At 38.4% G+C, this 19,184-nt stretch overlaps 1 protein-coding gene across 2 annotated transcripts in view; it reads right to left on the reverse strand.

Moving 5' to 3' along the window:
* Positions 1-3,385: 3,385 nt before the first annotated feature.
* The window catches only part of LCORL (ligand dependent nuclear receptor corepressor like), an 82,962-nt gene continuing 67,163 nt past the window's right edge, over positions 3,386-19,184 (reverse strand). Inside the window, exon 7 of one of the 2 annotated variants that reach the window (XM_034064604.1) lies at positions 3,386-4,842. In XM_034064604.1, coding sequence (XP_033920495.1) covers positions 4,659-4,842 — 184 coding nt within the window. In that variant the 3' untranslated portion in view covers positions 3,386-4,658. The remainder of the gene's footprint in view (positions 4,843-19,184) is intronic. The other variant, XM_034064605.1, reaches the window with a different exon arrangement.

Consider the following 19,184-nt stretch of genomic DNA (forward strand, 5'->3'; position numbering starts at 1 on the left):
TGCTGCTGGTAAGTAGTCAGTAGTTAAAGCTGTTTTGATATTTAACGTTATTCAGAGAGAATGCCTGACCTGGATTAGTTGCTTGTGATGGCAGCAACTTTGAATGTACCAACCTTTAACTGAACCTACTTTCTTCAAATTTCAGCCTGCGCACCCATGGACCAGGTTTTATTGCTCATGTTCATGTAAAACAGAATTGATCTGAACTGTGAGTTCTGCTTCCTGCAGGTATGTGTCCCCTGTCTTGAAAAAATGGCAAAATGGTGAATCTGGGTTACTGATTTCACAAAGCTAAGCCTGGAAGTCTGCTACTGCTCTTGACCTTGTTATATAAAATCAGTCCTGTGCTTATAGGAAAGCATAAAAATATTTGTGGTATAAAGTAAGATCCGGGAATACTTAAATACAGAAGGGGCAAAAAATGAAATACTTTCTGAGGCCGGTGTACTGTCTTTTGAAGTGGCAACTGGGATTTCTTTGTAGCTTTCAAGTTCACAACCCTTTTTCTAATGACTTAGCTAGGAATGAGTTTCACAGAGACAATAGGGGATTTAGTTTAAACTGCTCATAGTAGTCACTGGTGGCTGTGCAGGTTCACTCTGGAAATGCTAGTCTTTTAGTTTGGAAACAGTCAATCCTGTTTGTTACAATATCAATAATTTTCAAGGTAGCTGGTAAAAACAGGGCAACTGCTTGACACATGCATCTCTGCTGCTGGTGCCCAATGAGACTTCCTAAGGAACTTGCATATAAAATATCTAAATACATTGTAAAGGGACTTTGGTAACTCTCAAGAATAGCTTAGGGACACAAGTGAAAAGTAGCATTCCCAAAGTGCATTGCACCAACTAAGGCTATTTTCAAGCTTGCACGTAGAAAACAGACAGGATTGTGTTGCTTTCCTCCAATTCAGTTTTTGTTGGAAACCTGTTAAACCACAAAATGCCATTGCACACTTTTCTGCTGATATTTGCTATTCAGAAGCTTATGTAACTGTGGTGAATTATTTTTATTCATCACTTTAAACAGAATTTTGAAGTCCTGAGCTCCCTCTTTTGATACTCCTTTTCTTCAAGCCTCCACTTGTGTTACAGGGGGAGTTTGTGTTTCTGCAGCCGCATCAGATCAGACAGCCTCTGTCCCCTTGAATACTGCCTGAACCCAGTTTAGCAGAGTGAAGTATGGATTTTATTTTGCATCAGTTGATTATCAGAGCTTACCCTGTGCTTTAAAGTTTAGTTTATTTTTAATTTTGTATGGTTTTAAATAATTTCAATTACAAGTTTTTTTTCACCCTTACTCTCATGAGTGGTTTCCTCTTCTGCCACTGGACCAGCAGCAGTTGTTGAAAGTGTATCACTCTTAGTTTTGGCTAAAATGAGTTCCTAGGGAAAGCAGGAGCAATGAAAACTTTGTAGTCTTCTCTGGGAATGCCTTCCAGTTTTGTCACCTTGCTGTTCTGTTGTGTCTTGCCCCACATGCAGTCACTGTATTTGGCATCTCTTAGGAATGCTGTAATGAAAAATATGAAGTTTCACATTGAAGTCACCTCTCAATCTCTGTATGTCTCTGCTGTGAGTATCGCTTCACTGGAGTGTATTGACAGAAGACAGACATTGACCCTGGCAAACTGGAGAGAGTTCAGTGGAGGCCCCTGTGCTGCTCCTGGGGCCCTGTGAGCCCTGTGGGGAGAGGTTATGGGAGCTGGGCTTGTTCAGCTGGTCCTGCACAACGTGCTCTGACGCCACAGCTGGCCTGCCCTTGTGCAGGCTGTATAACCGTTGGCCTCAGTCTTTCTATGCCTGAATTACCCTGTGATCCTTTTTCAGACTAAAAAGTTGGCCAGCAACTGGCATGTAATTTCCAGCCCTTCTGGGCTCTTCCTCTGCCCAGCAGAGGGTTTTCTGTGCAATAGAAAATTCATAGAATCATAGAATAGTTAGGGTTGGAAAGGACCTTAAGGTCATCAAGTTCCAACCCCCCTGCCATGGGCAGGGACACCTCACACTAAACCATATCACCCAAGGCTTTGTCCAACCCAGCCTTGAACACTGCCAGGGATGGAGCATTCACAACTACCCTGGGTAACCCACTCCAGTGCCTCACCACCCTTGCAGTAAAGAACTTCTTCCTTATATCCCATGTATACTTCCCCTGTTTAAGTTTTACCCTGTTGTTACCCCTTGTCCTAGCACTGCAGTCCCTGTAGTGGCAATTTAGGTGTGTTCTGTCAAAATTACTTAACTTTTGTGGAAGAATGTCTGTGTAACTGCAGAGTAGGATCCTTGGATGTGTGTTGTATTTTTCAAAGCTGATCATCAGCAATAATCAATGTTTAAAGGTATGCAGCTGACTTTCTCAAAAGTTGCTTATAGTAGTAGTAGGGTACACCCAAAGGTGATGGGAAGCCAAGTCTGGGTATATCTTACAAGCTGCAGTGAAAAAGTCTTGACTTAGTTAAAAAGAATAATGCATACTAAAATTTTTTGCTGGTTTTTAGTGACTTTAATTCTATGGGATGAAAGTACCCTAACTTCCTGGCTGCTTAGTTGAGGAATAAAAGCTTAATCCCCAGAATATTCTGAATGAGTTAAAACTAGCCAGTTTGTTGCTCTGAAGCAATTACTGTGCATCCTCTCTCCTTCTTCTGGCTAAACACAATAGGGTGTTCAACATGAGCCACACTAGACCTAGGTTTGATACCATATTAAATGATAAACCAGCAGTGGTCCTTTGTTGTCAAAATGATCCCATGGTTATTTCTACATTAGTTTTTGTTTCTTAAAACCAGTTTTGTGATTGCTTTTGCTTGCTTGTCTGTCCAGATTACAGATGAAAAGACTTTCTGTTGGTAATGGTCTCCTTTAGCTGATAACTATCTCAAGAAGGGCAAGTGCTGCACCAAACACACCTTTTTCTAGTTTTCTTATTTGTCTGACTCAAAGCAGTGGTTACTGAGTTAGGGTTATGCCTGGATCTGTCTCCTGAAACCTTTTGGATTCATCACCCAACTGAAACTCAGTATGACACACAGGAAGGGATCACAATTGTTAAGCTAACAAAATCAGGCAGCTGCTTGGGTGTGAGACATGTCTGTAATTAACAGAAAAGGTTCCAGTATTTACTTGGTCTTTTTTTCCCTGAAAAAACCCTTGTGACATATCCTGCTTCAGGCACACAAACAAGAGACTGGCTGGACTGCTCAGCACAGCTTGTGAGACCATTTATTTATCCCTCTTAAGGGTCCCCCTGGTCCTCAGGTGGGGCTCACTGAAGTCAACTCCAGTGCCTCTCCCCCAGTAAGTTCAATTTTTTTTGGCTTTCTTGCCTCAGAGAATCCAAATACATTAAATAGCTGAGATACATAAAGACCCTTTAGACAATGTGGTGTGATGATGCATGTTTATTCTTTAACCAAGTTCTGCACTGACACTTCAGTGACTCAGTGTCCTTTTGGGATCTTGTGAGACTCACCAGAATTCACAACAACCTTTTTATTTCAGTTACTGGAGAGCACCTGCAAACCAACAAACTTCTGTAAAGACGAACTGCATCTTCACTTTAAGAAAGATGATTATTTTAAGTGAAATCCTTAAAACCTTTTGTTGTATAAAACACAGTGTCTTCCAAGGAAATTGCCTTCTGGAAAATTAGTTCTTGGCAAGGACAGGAGAGACCACTTATTAAGAAGCTGAATTAAGAATCCTCTACTCTAGCTATTGAACGTATGACTCCAGAAAAGAGAAATATATCATATGGTTTTATTCTAACACTTTTATAGCTCTATTAATAATGTTTTGATGAAGTACATGAACCTTGCCAAAGCTGATCTAAGCACAGAATGTCTACAATGTAGTTGGCTACAACCATTCACTACTTCTTTGAGTAGAGTTCAAAATGTTGATGTTTACATTGAATTTCCAAAGTACACAGAAAAAATGAAATAGGAAAAGCATTTACATCAATTTTAATTGGTGGCAGGCATAAATTCATAGAAACAAAGGGAGGAGAAAGACCATTTAGCAGAAACCTCAGAAAGTGCAGATACAGATTTGTTGAATTACAATCGTTCAAGAGCTTCTGCAGGCTCAGCCCATTCTTTTAGACATTATGCTCATGACACACTGTCACACAGACGTTCTCAAGATGGATGATGAAGATGAAAGCATACTGCAGAAACAACCTGGGTGTTTGGCACATTTCACTCTGTTGGTGAAGGAGATCTCCTCACGTAATTTACCTTTTCACTGCTTTGCTTCGAGGTAGTCGGTCTCCACCTGTTACAGATTCGGTTTGAGTTGTTATTACCATAAATCTTTACATGGTGACCTATGCCACAAGTTACATAATATATTAACTTTCGTGCACAAAAATAAACTTGGGAAATAATAATTAAAGAACATAGAAAAATCACAATACTATTAACGGGGAACATCTGATTCTGATATAAATTTGTACTGCAAGAATTTTATGATGGTCAGATGTGAAACTTTATATTTAGAAAAAAGAAAAAGAACATCAAAATGAATAATGCTAGTAGTAATAGAAAGCCAAATCACACAAGATCATTTCAAGATCAATGTAATGAATGCTTATTATTCAGCAGAAAAAAAACCCAGGAACAATGTATAAAATAATAGTGCAAGAACAGCTGTGATCTATTTGTTCTCATCAGTTTTGAGATTTTGGTTAAAAACTTTACAGCTGGAGAGAGATGCTGCTGAAAAACTCAGATTCCACTCAGTGGGCTGATTAAGGCACGTCTTTATGGACTTCAAATGTTCAGTTTCTGTGTTCATGTCTATTGAATTCTGCGGCTCCGAGACTTTCACTTGTAGTGTGCTGTGAGAAAAGAAGTGGGGGTGGGAGAGGGGGGAAAAATGAGACAAAGTTTAGTACATTTTCTTCTTCCCCTGCAAACAAGCAAACTGGTAAGAGGCAAGATAAGGTGGTGGCAGCCTGTGTATTCTGTGGGTTTTTTCTGCTGTTCTACTGCACTAGGGTTCAGAAACACCAAGAGGGAACCTGACTGTGCTGTGCTCTCCATGTTGTCAAAGTAGATGGGGCTTGTTTCTATTGAAATGGCATAGTCCTGGTGGTTGGCAGAGCCTGTCCCAGGCTCACAGTCCTGCTGGTGGTGTTCCCCTGCATGGGAATGGACTGGCCCTTAAGCTGTGTCCAGCTGACTACTGTAAAACCATAGAGCAGGAACTAGGCAAGAACTTGAGGCTGGGTGATTTTGCTGACACTGTTAATAGTACAGCCATGAAAGAGTTTCTATATTGACAGCGTTTATTTTATTTGAAATCTAAGAAACGGAAGAAGAGAAAGCAACCCAGCCCTTTGTGGGAATCACTGAACAGATGATGCTGCGTGGACCGCATCACACTCTCATTGTGCACATAGAATCACAGAATAGCATCATAGAATGGTTTGGGTTGGAAGGGACCTTAACAGTCACCTAGTTCATACCCCCTGCCATAAATAGGAACACCTTCCACTCCACTGGGTTGCTCACAGCCCTATCCAACTTGGCCTTGAACACTTCCAGGGATGGGGCATCTACCACCTATCTGGGCAACCTGATTCAGTGTTTCACCATCCTCACCATAAGTTTTTTTCCTTAACATATAAAGCACTGTCATTGTCTTTTCTCCATCCCTGCTATTTTTCTCTTTCCCTGCCTCCTTCCTGCAGTGATCTGTGTCCTATTGTGCAATTCATTGTTTCTCACAAATCTTTTCAAAGATTTCAAGAAGTGGATGAATGATACAAAGTTGGAAGTATTTCTACTTACTGAGATTCTAAAAATCAAGTTGTATGTGTTGTAATTAAGGGCAGAAAGTAATGATTGTGCTATAACCTGTCTGCACAGTTTCTCCTCTCAAAGGCATGTTTAAGCAGCAAGAATCTCTCAGTGGCTCTTGTAGCATTTCAGGAAACCAGGTCTATCACAGGATGTTTAGGTGCAAAGTATCAAGGACTGAATCTGCTGAAGTATTAGTAGTGTGCCCATGGGTCTAGCTGGGACATTCAGTAATCATAAGACTATAACCTAAAATACCTAGCTTGTGTTACTTGAATACTATGCATTGACTTTGATTATACTTTTTCCAATGTCATGGCGAGTAGGAAAGACAGCCTGTGTAACAGGTAAAGTCATTGTTACATTTCACAGAGCATCTGAAATGCAGTTTCCATTCTTTCACATTTTAATGCAAGCTCTCTGGACGATCATGCACCTTTCTGACAGGGTGGTGAAATGGGCATTTCTAAATTACTGCCTCCATGCCCAGCATTTCCTAGTGTGCTTACTCTTCTGCCTCTCTCACCATGTTTTTGCTTTGTGCTGTTTTCCTTCATTCTTTCTGGTCTGCAAATGCTCTTGTTGCTCTGACCTGTCCCTTCCCATAGGAGACACAGAGTGCAAGTGTAGGTGACAAGGAAAACTTTAGTCAGCAAGGTTACTTTTTTGAATTTACAGCTTCTTCAGACTTGAACCGTTGCCTTCACCACTGTGCAGAAAGTCAAAGCTTTTTCTTATGGCCTTGGGATTAAGTGTGTGCTTGAGATGGTGCTAATGCTGACTGCTGCAGTCCTGCAGCCTGCCTCGCCCCTACTGATTATGTGCTTTCCAGGCATGGCCAGGTAGCAAAACTTACACTCTGAACAGAAACAATCTACAGTTAAATGAAGGCTGAAATGTTGTTACGTTTGGGGATTTGTTTGTTGCTGGTGTTTTGCGGGTTGGTTTTTGTTTGTTTTGGGTTTGTTCAGGGTGTTTTTGGTGGTGGCTGTTATTTCAAAGAACAGAAATGCCTCAGGAATCAAGAAACTACAAACTCTGCATTAGTACCTACCTATAACATGCTTTAAAGAACAGCATTTCTACTGTCTTTAAAGTAGTAGATACATAAACCTTGTTTAACAGCAGGCAAGTGGTGGAAAGAAAAAGCTAAAGGCTCGGGCTTCTCAAATGATTTGGCATGTTACTTCCATACACAAACCAGGAACTGTACTGTTGGTGTGGCCCATTTTCCAAACAGCACTGCTAGCTGTAACTGTATACGAAGGCTTGGTGGAATTGTGACCATAATTCCTTCCCCTTTGCTTGGACTGCAAACACAGAGTGCCGTGATACCCCTAAGCAGCACTTTGCGTAGTTGGTTCTCTCAGGGATTGTCCTACTCTTTATATTTTAGGTTTTGTACAGGCTTGCGTACCAGGTGTAAAAGGCATGACTGAGTCTGCAGAAGCAGAACTGATATGCTGGTAGTTGTGCAGTCATTTACCTCTCACACAAGAGCTCTAGGAAACTCAGGAGTCTGGCATTTTAAGAGCACGCATAAAAACAAGAACAGAGAAATGTTAAATTAATGTTTTCATCAGTTCCCCAGTATAGGTAACAGCAACTTAAAAAGCTCAAGTATTTTAAGAAAATTTATTTTTATCACAATAAAAGCGGAAAACAATAGGTCTGAGATCTGCATTAATATAGTTGTTAACCAAGAAGAACCTAGTCTTTCATCTCGCTTTTCACTCTTTTACCTGTAGTGATTTATTTCCTAGCTGTTGACGTAACAAGGCATGAAAATGGTGTATTTATATTTTTTTTTAAAAAAAGCTGAAAATATAATTTAAGCATAGCATTAAATAGAAGCAGCTGAATTTCTCCAGCCAGATCCATCAGCAGATTCTACTCTAAATTTTATTCCACTCTGCTTACAAAAGCTGCACACTGCAGCCCCCCTGTCAGGAAGACCTGCAGGTTACAGAAGCCAAGGAGCCTGCTCCAGCAGAGCCTGGAATGAGGCTGTGATACACCTCTGCTCTACAGCCTTCTGGAGTTCTCTGCTACCAACACTTGCACCAGTAAGAGGATGGAGGTCCCTTTATCTCCCCCAACAACAGGCAATTACTGATTTATATAACAGTCTCTAAAAAGGTTAGATTTTGCCATTCTGAAGCCATCTGTTTACTATTCCAGCAATTATCATCTGCTTCGGTTTTATTCAGTTGGGATTGACTCTGTTCATCAGCTTCTGTGCATGTGATTGGTGGATTCCAGCTACTGATGCTCCTGTAACACGGAACATGAATTCCAGCCACGGAATATTCAATAGTTCTGCTTTCATTAGTGAATTTTAAGACAGGTCAACTGTGCTAACAGTCTAGTGAAAAGGAAGAAAAGAGTCTTTATTTTTTCAGATTATTTGTATGATAAACTAGTGACATTCCTTGAAAACTCATGCTTTTCTTCAACTACTCTTAAAGTGCTGGCAACATATGTAAAAGATTTCCTATTTCGGAGTGTACAATAACTGATCTTGATAATTATTGTCTCTTCTTATAAAGTATATAAAAATGGAAATAAGACTATACCTTTTTGATCTGAAACAACTGCAAATTAAAAACCATGTATCTCAGAGAGCTCAGGTGTGTGATCCTGCAGTCTGTTGCATGCTCTATATGATTGCTCTGTGAGTATATTTGAATGAGTGATGCGGTGGGAGGCACCAGGTACCACACTGAGAATGTGGACACATGGAGGTTGTGTACAGTGACAGGACACTCTGCTCTTGCCTTTCTTTGGATGCTGCTGAACATAAAACCTATGTGCCTAGAAAACTGTCACAGATGACTCCAGGGTTTATTTTTCATGTGTTGCTACTCAGTTCCCAAGTCACCACTACCCAGTCATCTCTGCATTTACTATCCTCCAATAGTATTGGAGACAAAGGCAATTACCTATTTGTTATTCTAATAAATCACAGCAGGCAAATTCAAATCATGCCAATGGACTCTGAAGTCCCATCTAGTCTTCCCTGGCTGAGCACACAACCCTGTGTGTAAGTCTCCAGGCCTGCTACAACCGAAAAGGATCATCTCTCTCCACAAAAATTTCCTCCTATCATTAAAGCAAAAGGAATTCAAGAGATGGGTCTTTGAATTCGACCTTCTACTAAAGCAATCAGCAAGGGGCCTTCCCAGTCTTCCAAGAGCTGAAGAAAACCCTGTTCTTTTCCATACTTCCAGATACACTGTTCAAACAGAAGTATTTGGTAAATTTTGTGTTTCTTTCTTTAGTTTAACCCAAATCACTGTCATGATAACAGAAGTGCTGACTAATTAATAGGAGGATGTGACAGCAATACTGTATAAGGTGATGGCTGCCAAGCATACACACACATACAAGTATTCTTTAAGCTTATTTTCCATGCAGTTTGGCACTGCATTTTTCAGGAAAACCAGGAATTTGACACCCATTGTATGAAAACAACAAAGTTGAGAAAAACCTGGCTAGCTAGTTAATCTCTGCCTACCATGTGTCAAGGCCACGCAGAAGAAACAGGAATAGGGATAAATGTGTCTTATCTGTTAGGCAACTCCTCAGCATTTCCCATTAAAGAGATTACCATCGAATGTTGTATTTGTAGGCTGTAAAATGACTATGGAACTGTCACTGCAGGGTTAATGTTTCTCTAAATCTTTTGCAACACTTACTTCATAAACTCTTTTCCTTCCCACCTAGCTGAGGGTTAGGACAAACTGGTTTTTACCTTCCTGTCTGACAAAGATTCTGCAGACTGCCACCAGTGAGGTGCAAACTGGTAGCTTGGAAAGCTTAAGATCATCAGTGAGATAACACTGATCTAAGGCTTTTACAGAAAGGTTTAAAAAAATGCTGAGTAGGAACAGTAAAACTTCAGAAGCATAAAAAGATTTGTCTCTGTACAAAGCACTTAAACATTTCCCAAAAAAGAAACAGTGGAACAGATCAGGTTAAACCCCACAGCACCCTTTCCAACAGAGGCTGACTCAATAATGCAAGGACCACTGAAATGAATGTAAACCAAGCACACACAGATTTATTATCTCTAAAATTTAACTTGTCTTTCCCACAACGCTCAAATGCAACAACAAAAAATCTACAAAGAAATCTACAAAGAAATTTTTTACTGTCATTTCTGTTTATCAAATGGATTCTTGCAATAAGAAGTAGGGTTTTTTTTTCAGCTGAGTGGATGGAATCTGATTTGGGAATTCAAGAGAGAGAAAGAAATGCCCTGGAAATAGATGACGTGCTCAAGTAGATCAAAGCAAGCTGGGGAGATAAGCAATATGCATGAGGCTTTTAAAAATTAGACCTAAGAGCTGGGTTTAACACAGCTGGACTACTGAGACAAACAGAACAGTACACAAGGAGAACCAAGACATGGGGGGAACTGAATGTAGACAAAAAGACAAAGTAAGAAGTCAGAACCAGCCGTAGTCCCAGACTGAAATGATGGTGAAAAAGTTGCTTTTGGTCTTCAGCACTAAGTCAGAAATGTTTTCCTGGTTTGAGGGAGAAAAAAAAAGTGTGGGAAGAAGAAAGGAAATAGATAAGAAATACATATGAAATATATGAGAAAGATAACTGAAAGAGGCTAGTAGGAATTTGCTGGGCACTTGTGGCACATCAGTGAAAGAAATCTATGAAAGGAAGTCTGACAGACTTCTCACTCTTACTATAAATCTCTCACCAGGTCTAAGAGATAGTATAGAGCCGCAGAAGTACACAATGAAAAAGATGCAGCACAAAACAAAACAGGGAATGAAACCGGGCTGTACACATTCTCCCATGCTCCTGAGAGCATGCTTTGACACTCACAAACATGCTGCCTGGAAAAAAGCTGATGCATGATCTGAAAATCAATCAAAGGAGAGCAAAGGGTGAAGAGAGGATGCAGATGAACATGGAACAACTGAAGGGTATTAGTCTGGATGGTCTGAACAGTGTTTCAGACCTGGTTCCAAATAAAATCAAGGAATAAAAGCTATGGTGTGAAATAAATAGCAGTTCAGCAGGACCACGGCACAGTACCAATGCAGATTCGATAGTTCTTTCACTAAGATGTAGTGTTGTGGTTTTAAGCCCAGTCAGCAACCCAGACCCACGCAGCCGCTCACTCACTCCCTTTCCCCTCTTTTCCTCCCCCGGCTCCCAGAGGGATGAGAATCAAAAGAATGTAACTCCCATGGGTTGAGATAAGAACAGTCCAGTAACTAAGGTATAACACAAACCACTGCTGCTATCACCAATAATAATAATGATAAGGGAATCCTTATCATTGTTAGGGTTAGGGTTCCCTAACAAGGGAAGAGAATACAACTGCTCATCACCTGCTGACATACCTAGCCTGACCTGAGCAGTGATCTAGCCCTTCTGGGTAACTGCCTCCAATTTATATACTGGGCATGATGTGCTGTGGTATGGAATACCTCTTTGGCTAGTTTGGGTCAAGTGTCCTGTCTTTGTTTCCTCCCGGTTTCCCATCCTCCCTGGCAGAGCATGAGATGCACAAAGTCCTTGGTCAGACTAAACATTTCTGAGCAGTAACTAAAAACACTGGTGTTATCAGCGCTATTCCCAGGCTGAAAGTCAAAAACACAGCACCGCACCAGCTACTAAGAAGGAGAAAAATGACTGCTACTGCTGAGCCCAGGACACACAAGCAGCTATAGTGGGTCACAGATGAAGCACAAGCACATGTGTGTTGGTGTAAAAATAAAAGTATCACGACATACATGAAGCAGTGGGATTGACAACACTAGCAGACAATCAATGCCAATGGTGTGGCATGATGGGAGCTGAACTGTTATGAGTGGTCAGGCATCCTGCTTGGGCTCCTTCATCAGCCTCCCTGAAAAAGCGTGCACACTTTCCATGCTCCTGTGAGAGAGGAAAGAAGGCAGAAAGCTGCAGGGAGAACACAGTCAGTCTGACTTACTAAAGCGAGTAATATAGAAAATACCATTGACAAAAATCACACATGGAGAAAAAAAATTACAAGTGAGCATTTAGATGAGAAAAGTTAGTCAGCCGAAAGCTGGCAATCCAATAAGGAGCGAAAAGAAATAACGGAGGAGATATGCAAACTGAAGTAATTCAAGATGGTACCTTATGAATTGTAAGGAGAAGGAGAGAAATGTGTCTCAAGAACAGCATTATTTTATCAAGGTACACTGCAACCACTCAAAACAGTGTTTTGAGTCATAACCTGGTTAGGAACCTGATAAAAATGCATGGAGCACATTTGAGTTATTGCCCAGTTATAAAAAGTTCAATATTTTATTTGATCAGTAGTGAAATAATATCTGTTTTCTTTTCTAGATTTTTATACGGCACCATTAAAAAAACTCCTTACAAGCATCAAAGTAATTAAAAAATTCCAATTAACATCTCAATTGGGACCTCAGTCAAGGTTATATTTGCTTCAAAGAAGTGGTTTTCTCTTCAAATGGTGCATTAGAAATGTTCTCAGTACATATCCCTGTACATACATATATATAGTTACAGGTGTATAAATCATATATTTCTATATACTTGTATTTGTTAAAAGAATAAAAAATATCAAACCCAACAACAACAAATTTTGGTTTCCAAATCTTTTCTTCTCATTTATTTTAAAATATCTAATAGCATACTTTAAATCACTAGGAAGTAAACTTTTTTAATGAGGTTTCCATAAATTTTCTTTACCAGATTACACACCCAAGAAGACCATCGTGTTTTATATCACATTGAAGTACAAAGCATGACACCATCTCAAAGACCATGAAGGGCAGAACTGTCAAGCTGTGATGTTGCAGTGGCATTTGAATGCAGAATGTTGCTCTTAAAATCTTGGGCGTCCCATATAGAACAATTTCCATTCAGTTACATCATCGAATTAATTGTTGATTGTTGCAAAAATACCTGGCTAAATTAGAACCTGAAGGCTGTCAACAGCTTTTAGAAAGAGTGTGTTGGGAAACCCTCAAGACTCAAGGCCATTTGAAAGTGTATAGAGTCTTTCTTTTTTCATATTGACAATAGGAAACACCTTATGATAAGAAAATGCTGTTCTTAGAATATGGCAAAAATCTTCTTTGAATCAAATTAATATCCAGTTACAACATGAATATAAGGAAGAAAGAACATAAAAATGAAAAATAACATCTACTAAACGTTTACTTACATTTGAATCACAGTTTCAGATAAGTTACTAAGTTTCAGCACCACTCTGTAACACCCTGTGAATAGATGTTTAGACTTTCTCCTAAAATACTTTGGAATAATACAAACATTTCTATTGTTTAAACAGTATCTTTAAGGCAAAAATGTGTAATTACAGCAAACCATTAGGACACTGCTAGGAAAAGGATAAACAGTGAATAAGTAGTGACAGGACAAGGGGCAATGGGTGTAACAGGCATAGGAGGTTCCACTTTAACATCAGGAAGAACTTCTTTAGGAGTGACAGAGCACTGGAACAGGTTGCCCAGGGGGGCTGTGGAGTCTCCTACGTTGGAGATATTCAAGGCCCACCTGGACAAGTTCCTGTGTGATGTACTCTAGGTTACCCTGCTCTTGCAGGGGGGTTGGACTAGATGATCTTTCGAGGTCCCTTTCAACCCTTGGGATTCTGTGGTTCTGTGATTATATTAGGCTTGAAAAATCTGAAGAAGTCATCAAATGACATCTGAAGAATCATCAAATGACTTACTACAACTTCCATTTGCTGGAGTGAAAGAAGAATTAGGGAAAGAAACTCTACCCAAAAATACATTCAAACAACAGCCCAGTCATCTCACACCATTTTAAACCTTACTCTCGTTTCTGGAACCAGAACCTGCACTTCTTGAATGTAACTTACTCAGTTGTTTTGAATGTAACTTTGGGCTTGTTCAGCCTGGAGAAGTCTCAGGGGTGACTTTGTAACAGTCTTCCAGTACCTAAAGGGCCTACAAGAAAGCTAGGGAGAAGGTTTTTACAAGGGCATGTAGTGACAGGGGGGAATGGCTTTAAGCTGACAGAGATTCAGCTGAGACATTTGGAATAAATACTTTACTATGAGGGTGGTGAGGCACTGGAACAGGTTGTCCCGAGAAGCTGTGGCTACACCATCACTGGCAGTGTTCAAGGCCAGGCTGGATGGGGCTTTGAGCAACCTGGTCTAGTGTGAGGTGTCCCTGCTCATGACAGGATGGTTGGAACTAGATGATCATTAAGGTCCCTTCTAACCCAAACCATTCTGTGATTCTATGAACTAACTGGAGATTCTAGTGTAACAAATTTTAGCTTTACAAAAATTTGGTGAAAGAAAAACACCACTAGCTTTAGCATGTAAACAACAGAGGAATGCAAACTCAGGCACAGTACACATGCCTCTATAAATTAAAGCATCTTTCTTGAACAGGAATATTTTCACAGAGTTCTACACCAAAATGTGGAATTGTTTCAGTATAATGAACTGCTTTGTGATGGTCAGACTGCATCAACACTTCATTTACAAAATTACAAATTCAATTGATCTCTATGCTTTTCTAACACCAACTGAAGCTCTGCTTTAAGCTGTAAATTCCTAACAGAAAAAAAGGATTTGAAAAAGGATATGTACTTTTCATATTTTCAGAAGTGCTAGGCAGGCCTGGCAAACCTGGTTTCACTTCTAGAGAACAGCTTAAGCAGAAAGATAGAAGCCTGTCTGTATTTATGCAGTTATTACCAGTTCTTTCTTCAAAGCTGAATAAATTAACCATTTCCTCAGGACTGAGGACAAACAGGAAAGCATGAGTATGGGTTTCTCAGTTTTTTTTGGAAATAAAAAGATAATAAAACAATACCGAATGATGAAAAAAATAAACCATTTATGTTTAAAACTGGATATATAAATCCCCACAAAGGCATACTGGAACATGACACTAAACTAGTGAAATTACCTTGCAGGTAAAGGAAATAAAAGACTTCAGAGTAGAGTTCTGTGACTCAAACAAGCAGAAGTATAAATCTTTAGCTCAGAACCCTCAAAAGAACCAGAGGAACAGCATACTCTAAGGCAAGATGCAAATGATGACAGTTTAAACCCCAAAAGCACCCAAGCTTTATACACCTCACACGAGATCACATGATGGGAGAACAAGACAAAGGAAAGAAAGACTACATAATTGGATTAGGCAAATGAAATTCCAGAGTGTAAAACAAGATTGAGTATTAGGCTGTAGTATTAGAGCTGCTGATGTTGCATTAAGGGGAATGAGGCAGAGACCATTAAGTTCATTTAATGAGTCAGGATTTATTGTGTATGTGTGGCCAACTGTGTATCAAGTCTACCTTATTTGCTTTTATACTTCTGCATTAAAAACAGCTCACTTACTGAGTAGAGTCATTAATTTCAATATTGGTCCTGCATCTTCTATTAATTTTCTACCTTTGTTTTATTGCTGTGAAAAAGTAACTTCTCATCTGGCAATTATAGTTATGAACATTTCTATCTGCTTACTCTGCATCACAGGTGAAACTTACTCTGATGAAAAGCCTTCGTGAAAAGAGGTAAGACACAGCTATTGAAAAGGATTTCTCAAAAATCAACAGATTTAAGACTGTTACACTAAGTCTCTTTTGCATTTTATGTAATCTAATATTTTAAATTTCTTCCCTACTAGCAGTATAAAATGTGCTACTTTGAGAAAGAGAAAGCCCAAGAGACTTGCTAAAAACCAGTTGTTTTTGTTACTAGATCGAAGACTGATGTCTTCCACAGTAATAGGAAAATGATTCACATTGTAGCCTTATCCCTACTGGTATGCACTACGACAAGACAGATAAGCAACAACAGGGGAATATTAATGCCATACTAATATAGATGTGTAAAGAGTTCACAACATTTTCCCTCCCAGTTTTAAGAAAATTTCTGGTAATGAAAGTAAAGTTAAGAAAAGTTTTGTCTGTTGTCAGATTAATATAGAAGCAGTTTTAAGTGCGCAATCGAGAATAATCAGACTCATGAAGATACCAAGTTTTCATAGTTAGATTCCTAACTCTTGTAGTCATCTTTGAAATGATTACAAGGATCAGCAAATTCCCATTGTAAGCACTGCACTAACTTGATCTCATTAGAGACAGCATTTAAAGCCAGCATTCAAATATAATGAAAAATCAGAATTCAACATTTATATTCTCCACCGACAAATACAATAGATTTTCTTCTAAAACTCTATAGACTACTGGAGAAAACCCAAATTATAATGGAGAAAATTATTTTAGATTAAGAAAATATCATAGGTTCAAGTGATTAGAATTGATTTTAGAAGCTTTTCTATTGATTTTAGAAGCTTTTCTATGTGAATTCCCACTCTGACACAAAGGGTATGTAAACAGGTGTGTGATGTCATCACAGCCTACAGTTCTGCCTGCTACTATAGTAGGTCCACAGCCTCCTCTGCAACTGTGATAAATCCACACCCTCAGAAGTTTTTTTTACTCAGTACATTGTGAGTTCCTAAAATGAAGTCTTTTATAGTGTCCTATTTTACTGCTGGATAATAATTTCTCTTGTTTCAGGTTGGTTCTCTTGAAGCCTTTTGGCCAAGTCCAAAGCAAAGGAATGTGTTCTCCAGTGTTACAATGAAACACAGTGAACCACTCTTATGGAAAGAAAACATGAATGCTTTCCTAAAACCAGGCTTACATAATTTTCTTTGCCAACACAGAGGGTAATAATGTTTCAGTGTAGAAATTAAAATTGTCAGAATACAGACTTACAGCAAAAGGGAACCACCCCTCTACACATCAAATGCATTGTTGAAACAGTTCAAAAGTCATATGGACCAATGTATCTACCAGCCACCTTATCTTGAACAAAAAAGGCATTATGAAAAAGTGATTGACTCCCTTCTGTTGTTACAATGAGTACATGGCTAATTCTTGTTGCTTGATACTACCTTGAACTGTGAAAACTCAAATGCTTTATTCCCACTTGCACATTCTAGTATAAACTGAGTATACATAAAAATTTGGTAACAGTGTTCTGCCTACCTGGCACAATGCTTTGCAATAAAACAGCATCACAACACCTTTTTCTTTCAAGCATATTCGGTAAGACACCAAGATCAGTTAAAACTTGAAGAAAAACTTTAAATATTGACCATAAATGTGTAATAAGAACATTTCAGGTATGACAACAGAACAATGATACAATTCATGGTACCACATCAACAAAAACATAGTCTAAATAACATATAAATGAATAATGATGTTTTCTTGTGCATTAAACTTCCAAAATGCAGGAATCATGTCTGAAAACAGTTGCATGCACAGCTAGAAATCATGTTCGTTCCTTTTAGCCAGCAGCTATATTTGAGACTAAAAATGTTTATATGATTTCCTTGGCTAGTGCAGACAGTACACAATGTTGACCCAACGTGCCAAAACAAAGACACCCTTTTCTATGTCAGACAATCCCCCAGTACTGCAATAGTACCCCTGAAAAAGATTTGGGGTGCAAGTGTGGAGAGAATTCCAGAATCATAATTGTCTTTTAACATTTCATTTACCAGTGAACTTTCTAAAGACGACAACTGATATGAGAAACTATGAATAAAAGTGAAAATAACAAAAATAGTAAATGAAATAATGTAAAATATCAAAATAGTTATCAGATTTCCCAAAGATCCAAAACTAAAGGAGGAAAGTTATCAGGTAAATAAAATTGAGTCCAAATTAAAACTAACATGAGACCATATCACAGTAATAGGTCTTGTATTGCCATAGCAAGAAAAAGTTTAAATATTTGAATGGAGAATTTTCTTTACTACAGTCAAAATTATGAAATAAAACTATGAGAGAGCTCTTTCTTCATTTGCAAAACAGAAACACAGAGAGATGTTACCCTTTCCTTTTTTAGGCCTGGCTCTTACAGCAGTCTTGTGTCAAAGTTTGACCTTCCTAAAACCAAGGTTTGGATGTTGAGTTTAGCTGCAAACCAGTGAACTAAAATACAAAATCATAATCTAAAGATAAAAAATGCTGTATTTTGGAAAAGCAGGGTTATGCTGAATGAGCTTAATACAAAAAATTTTATATATCAAACGTAGCATAAAAGAAATGAAGTATACAAGAACCACAATGTTGTTTATACTGCAACTTAAATTAACTTTTCAGTTTATTATCAGAGAGTTTTCTAGAAAATATAACACAAAGGTGGACATAAGGTTTTCCTCTGGTATTTTGAATAGTTTTTCTATTTCTTTGGGCAATATCATCAGACTCGCTAGGACAATATTGTTTCTGTAAATGAATACTTCAGCACTAACTTAATTCCTATTGTAGATTTTTTTTTCACTTGGGGAGTATTTCACACCTTAGTTATTTCATTGAACTGAGTTGAGACTTCTGTTTAAAGAGATCTCTTCACCCAATAGAAGAAATAATTTCATAAGTGTACTCTCTTTGTAAGTAACATAACAGCCTAAGATCACACTTGTACTGCAATGTATTGTAAATATCTAGCTTCAAAAATGGATTTAATTTCACACTAGCCTGAAGAGTTTCCAAGCCAATGCATTTAGCATAGTAACTGTGTATCATACTTGTCTAGCATAATTTTGCATTTTAAGTTTTTCTGCTAGGATTCAATGTGCAAACATTTTATAGTCATCAGATTTCACCTGTCAATGAATGGATACTAAAACAGATCTCTGAATGAATACTTCTCAGAAGTACATAGTACAATTTTTTTTAATGTATAATTATAAAATCACTACTGATTTACATCAGAATACATTCAATAATGACTTTTTTTAAACAATCAATGTTAATACACTGAATTTCTGCTTCATTTTCATGATTTACCCTTCCTTGCAATATGAGAAATCACACAGTGGAATGAAATTCAGTTCCTTTTGAATCCAGTAACCAGTTGTGACTGAGTTCAGACATGTCAGAACTTGATTTGTTGTATGAACTACTTTAAGTTAGCTCTTTTCTCTTTTCCTTCTATCTTGGTGCGTTATAGTTGTAATGTAATGTAACACACCTACTGTAGCTGAACGGTTCATGTAAAATATTACATACATTCTAAAATTCCTCTTTTCTGCATAACTCTGATGCTATGCAATTGTTAATTTCATGTCTCTGAAATTAAAATGTGGATCATGCAATTAAAAAAACACAACCAACCCCGAACTGCTCAGTTGTTTGACTTCTCTAATTCCTTAAGACTACAATTTTAAGATGAAGGCGGGAACAGGAACTTACCTACTTGGTACTTTGAGTAATAAGTTGCCATTTGTCCACTACTGCATGATTGTCTCTTATGCCTTTTTCTTATATTTGTATCAGTGGTCTCCCATTGTGGACTTTTCCTTTTATTTATTCT

This window comes from Melopsittacus undulatus, chromosome 7 (genome assembly GCF_012275295.1).
Source record: "Melopsittacus undulatus isolate bMelUnd1 chromosome 7, bMelUnd1.mat.Z, whole genome shotgun sequence".
In the NCBI taxonomy this organism is placed as follows: domain Eukaryota; kingdom Metazoa; phylum Chordata; class Aves; order Psittaciformes; family Psittaculidae; genus Melopsittacus; species Melopsittacus undulatus.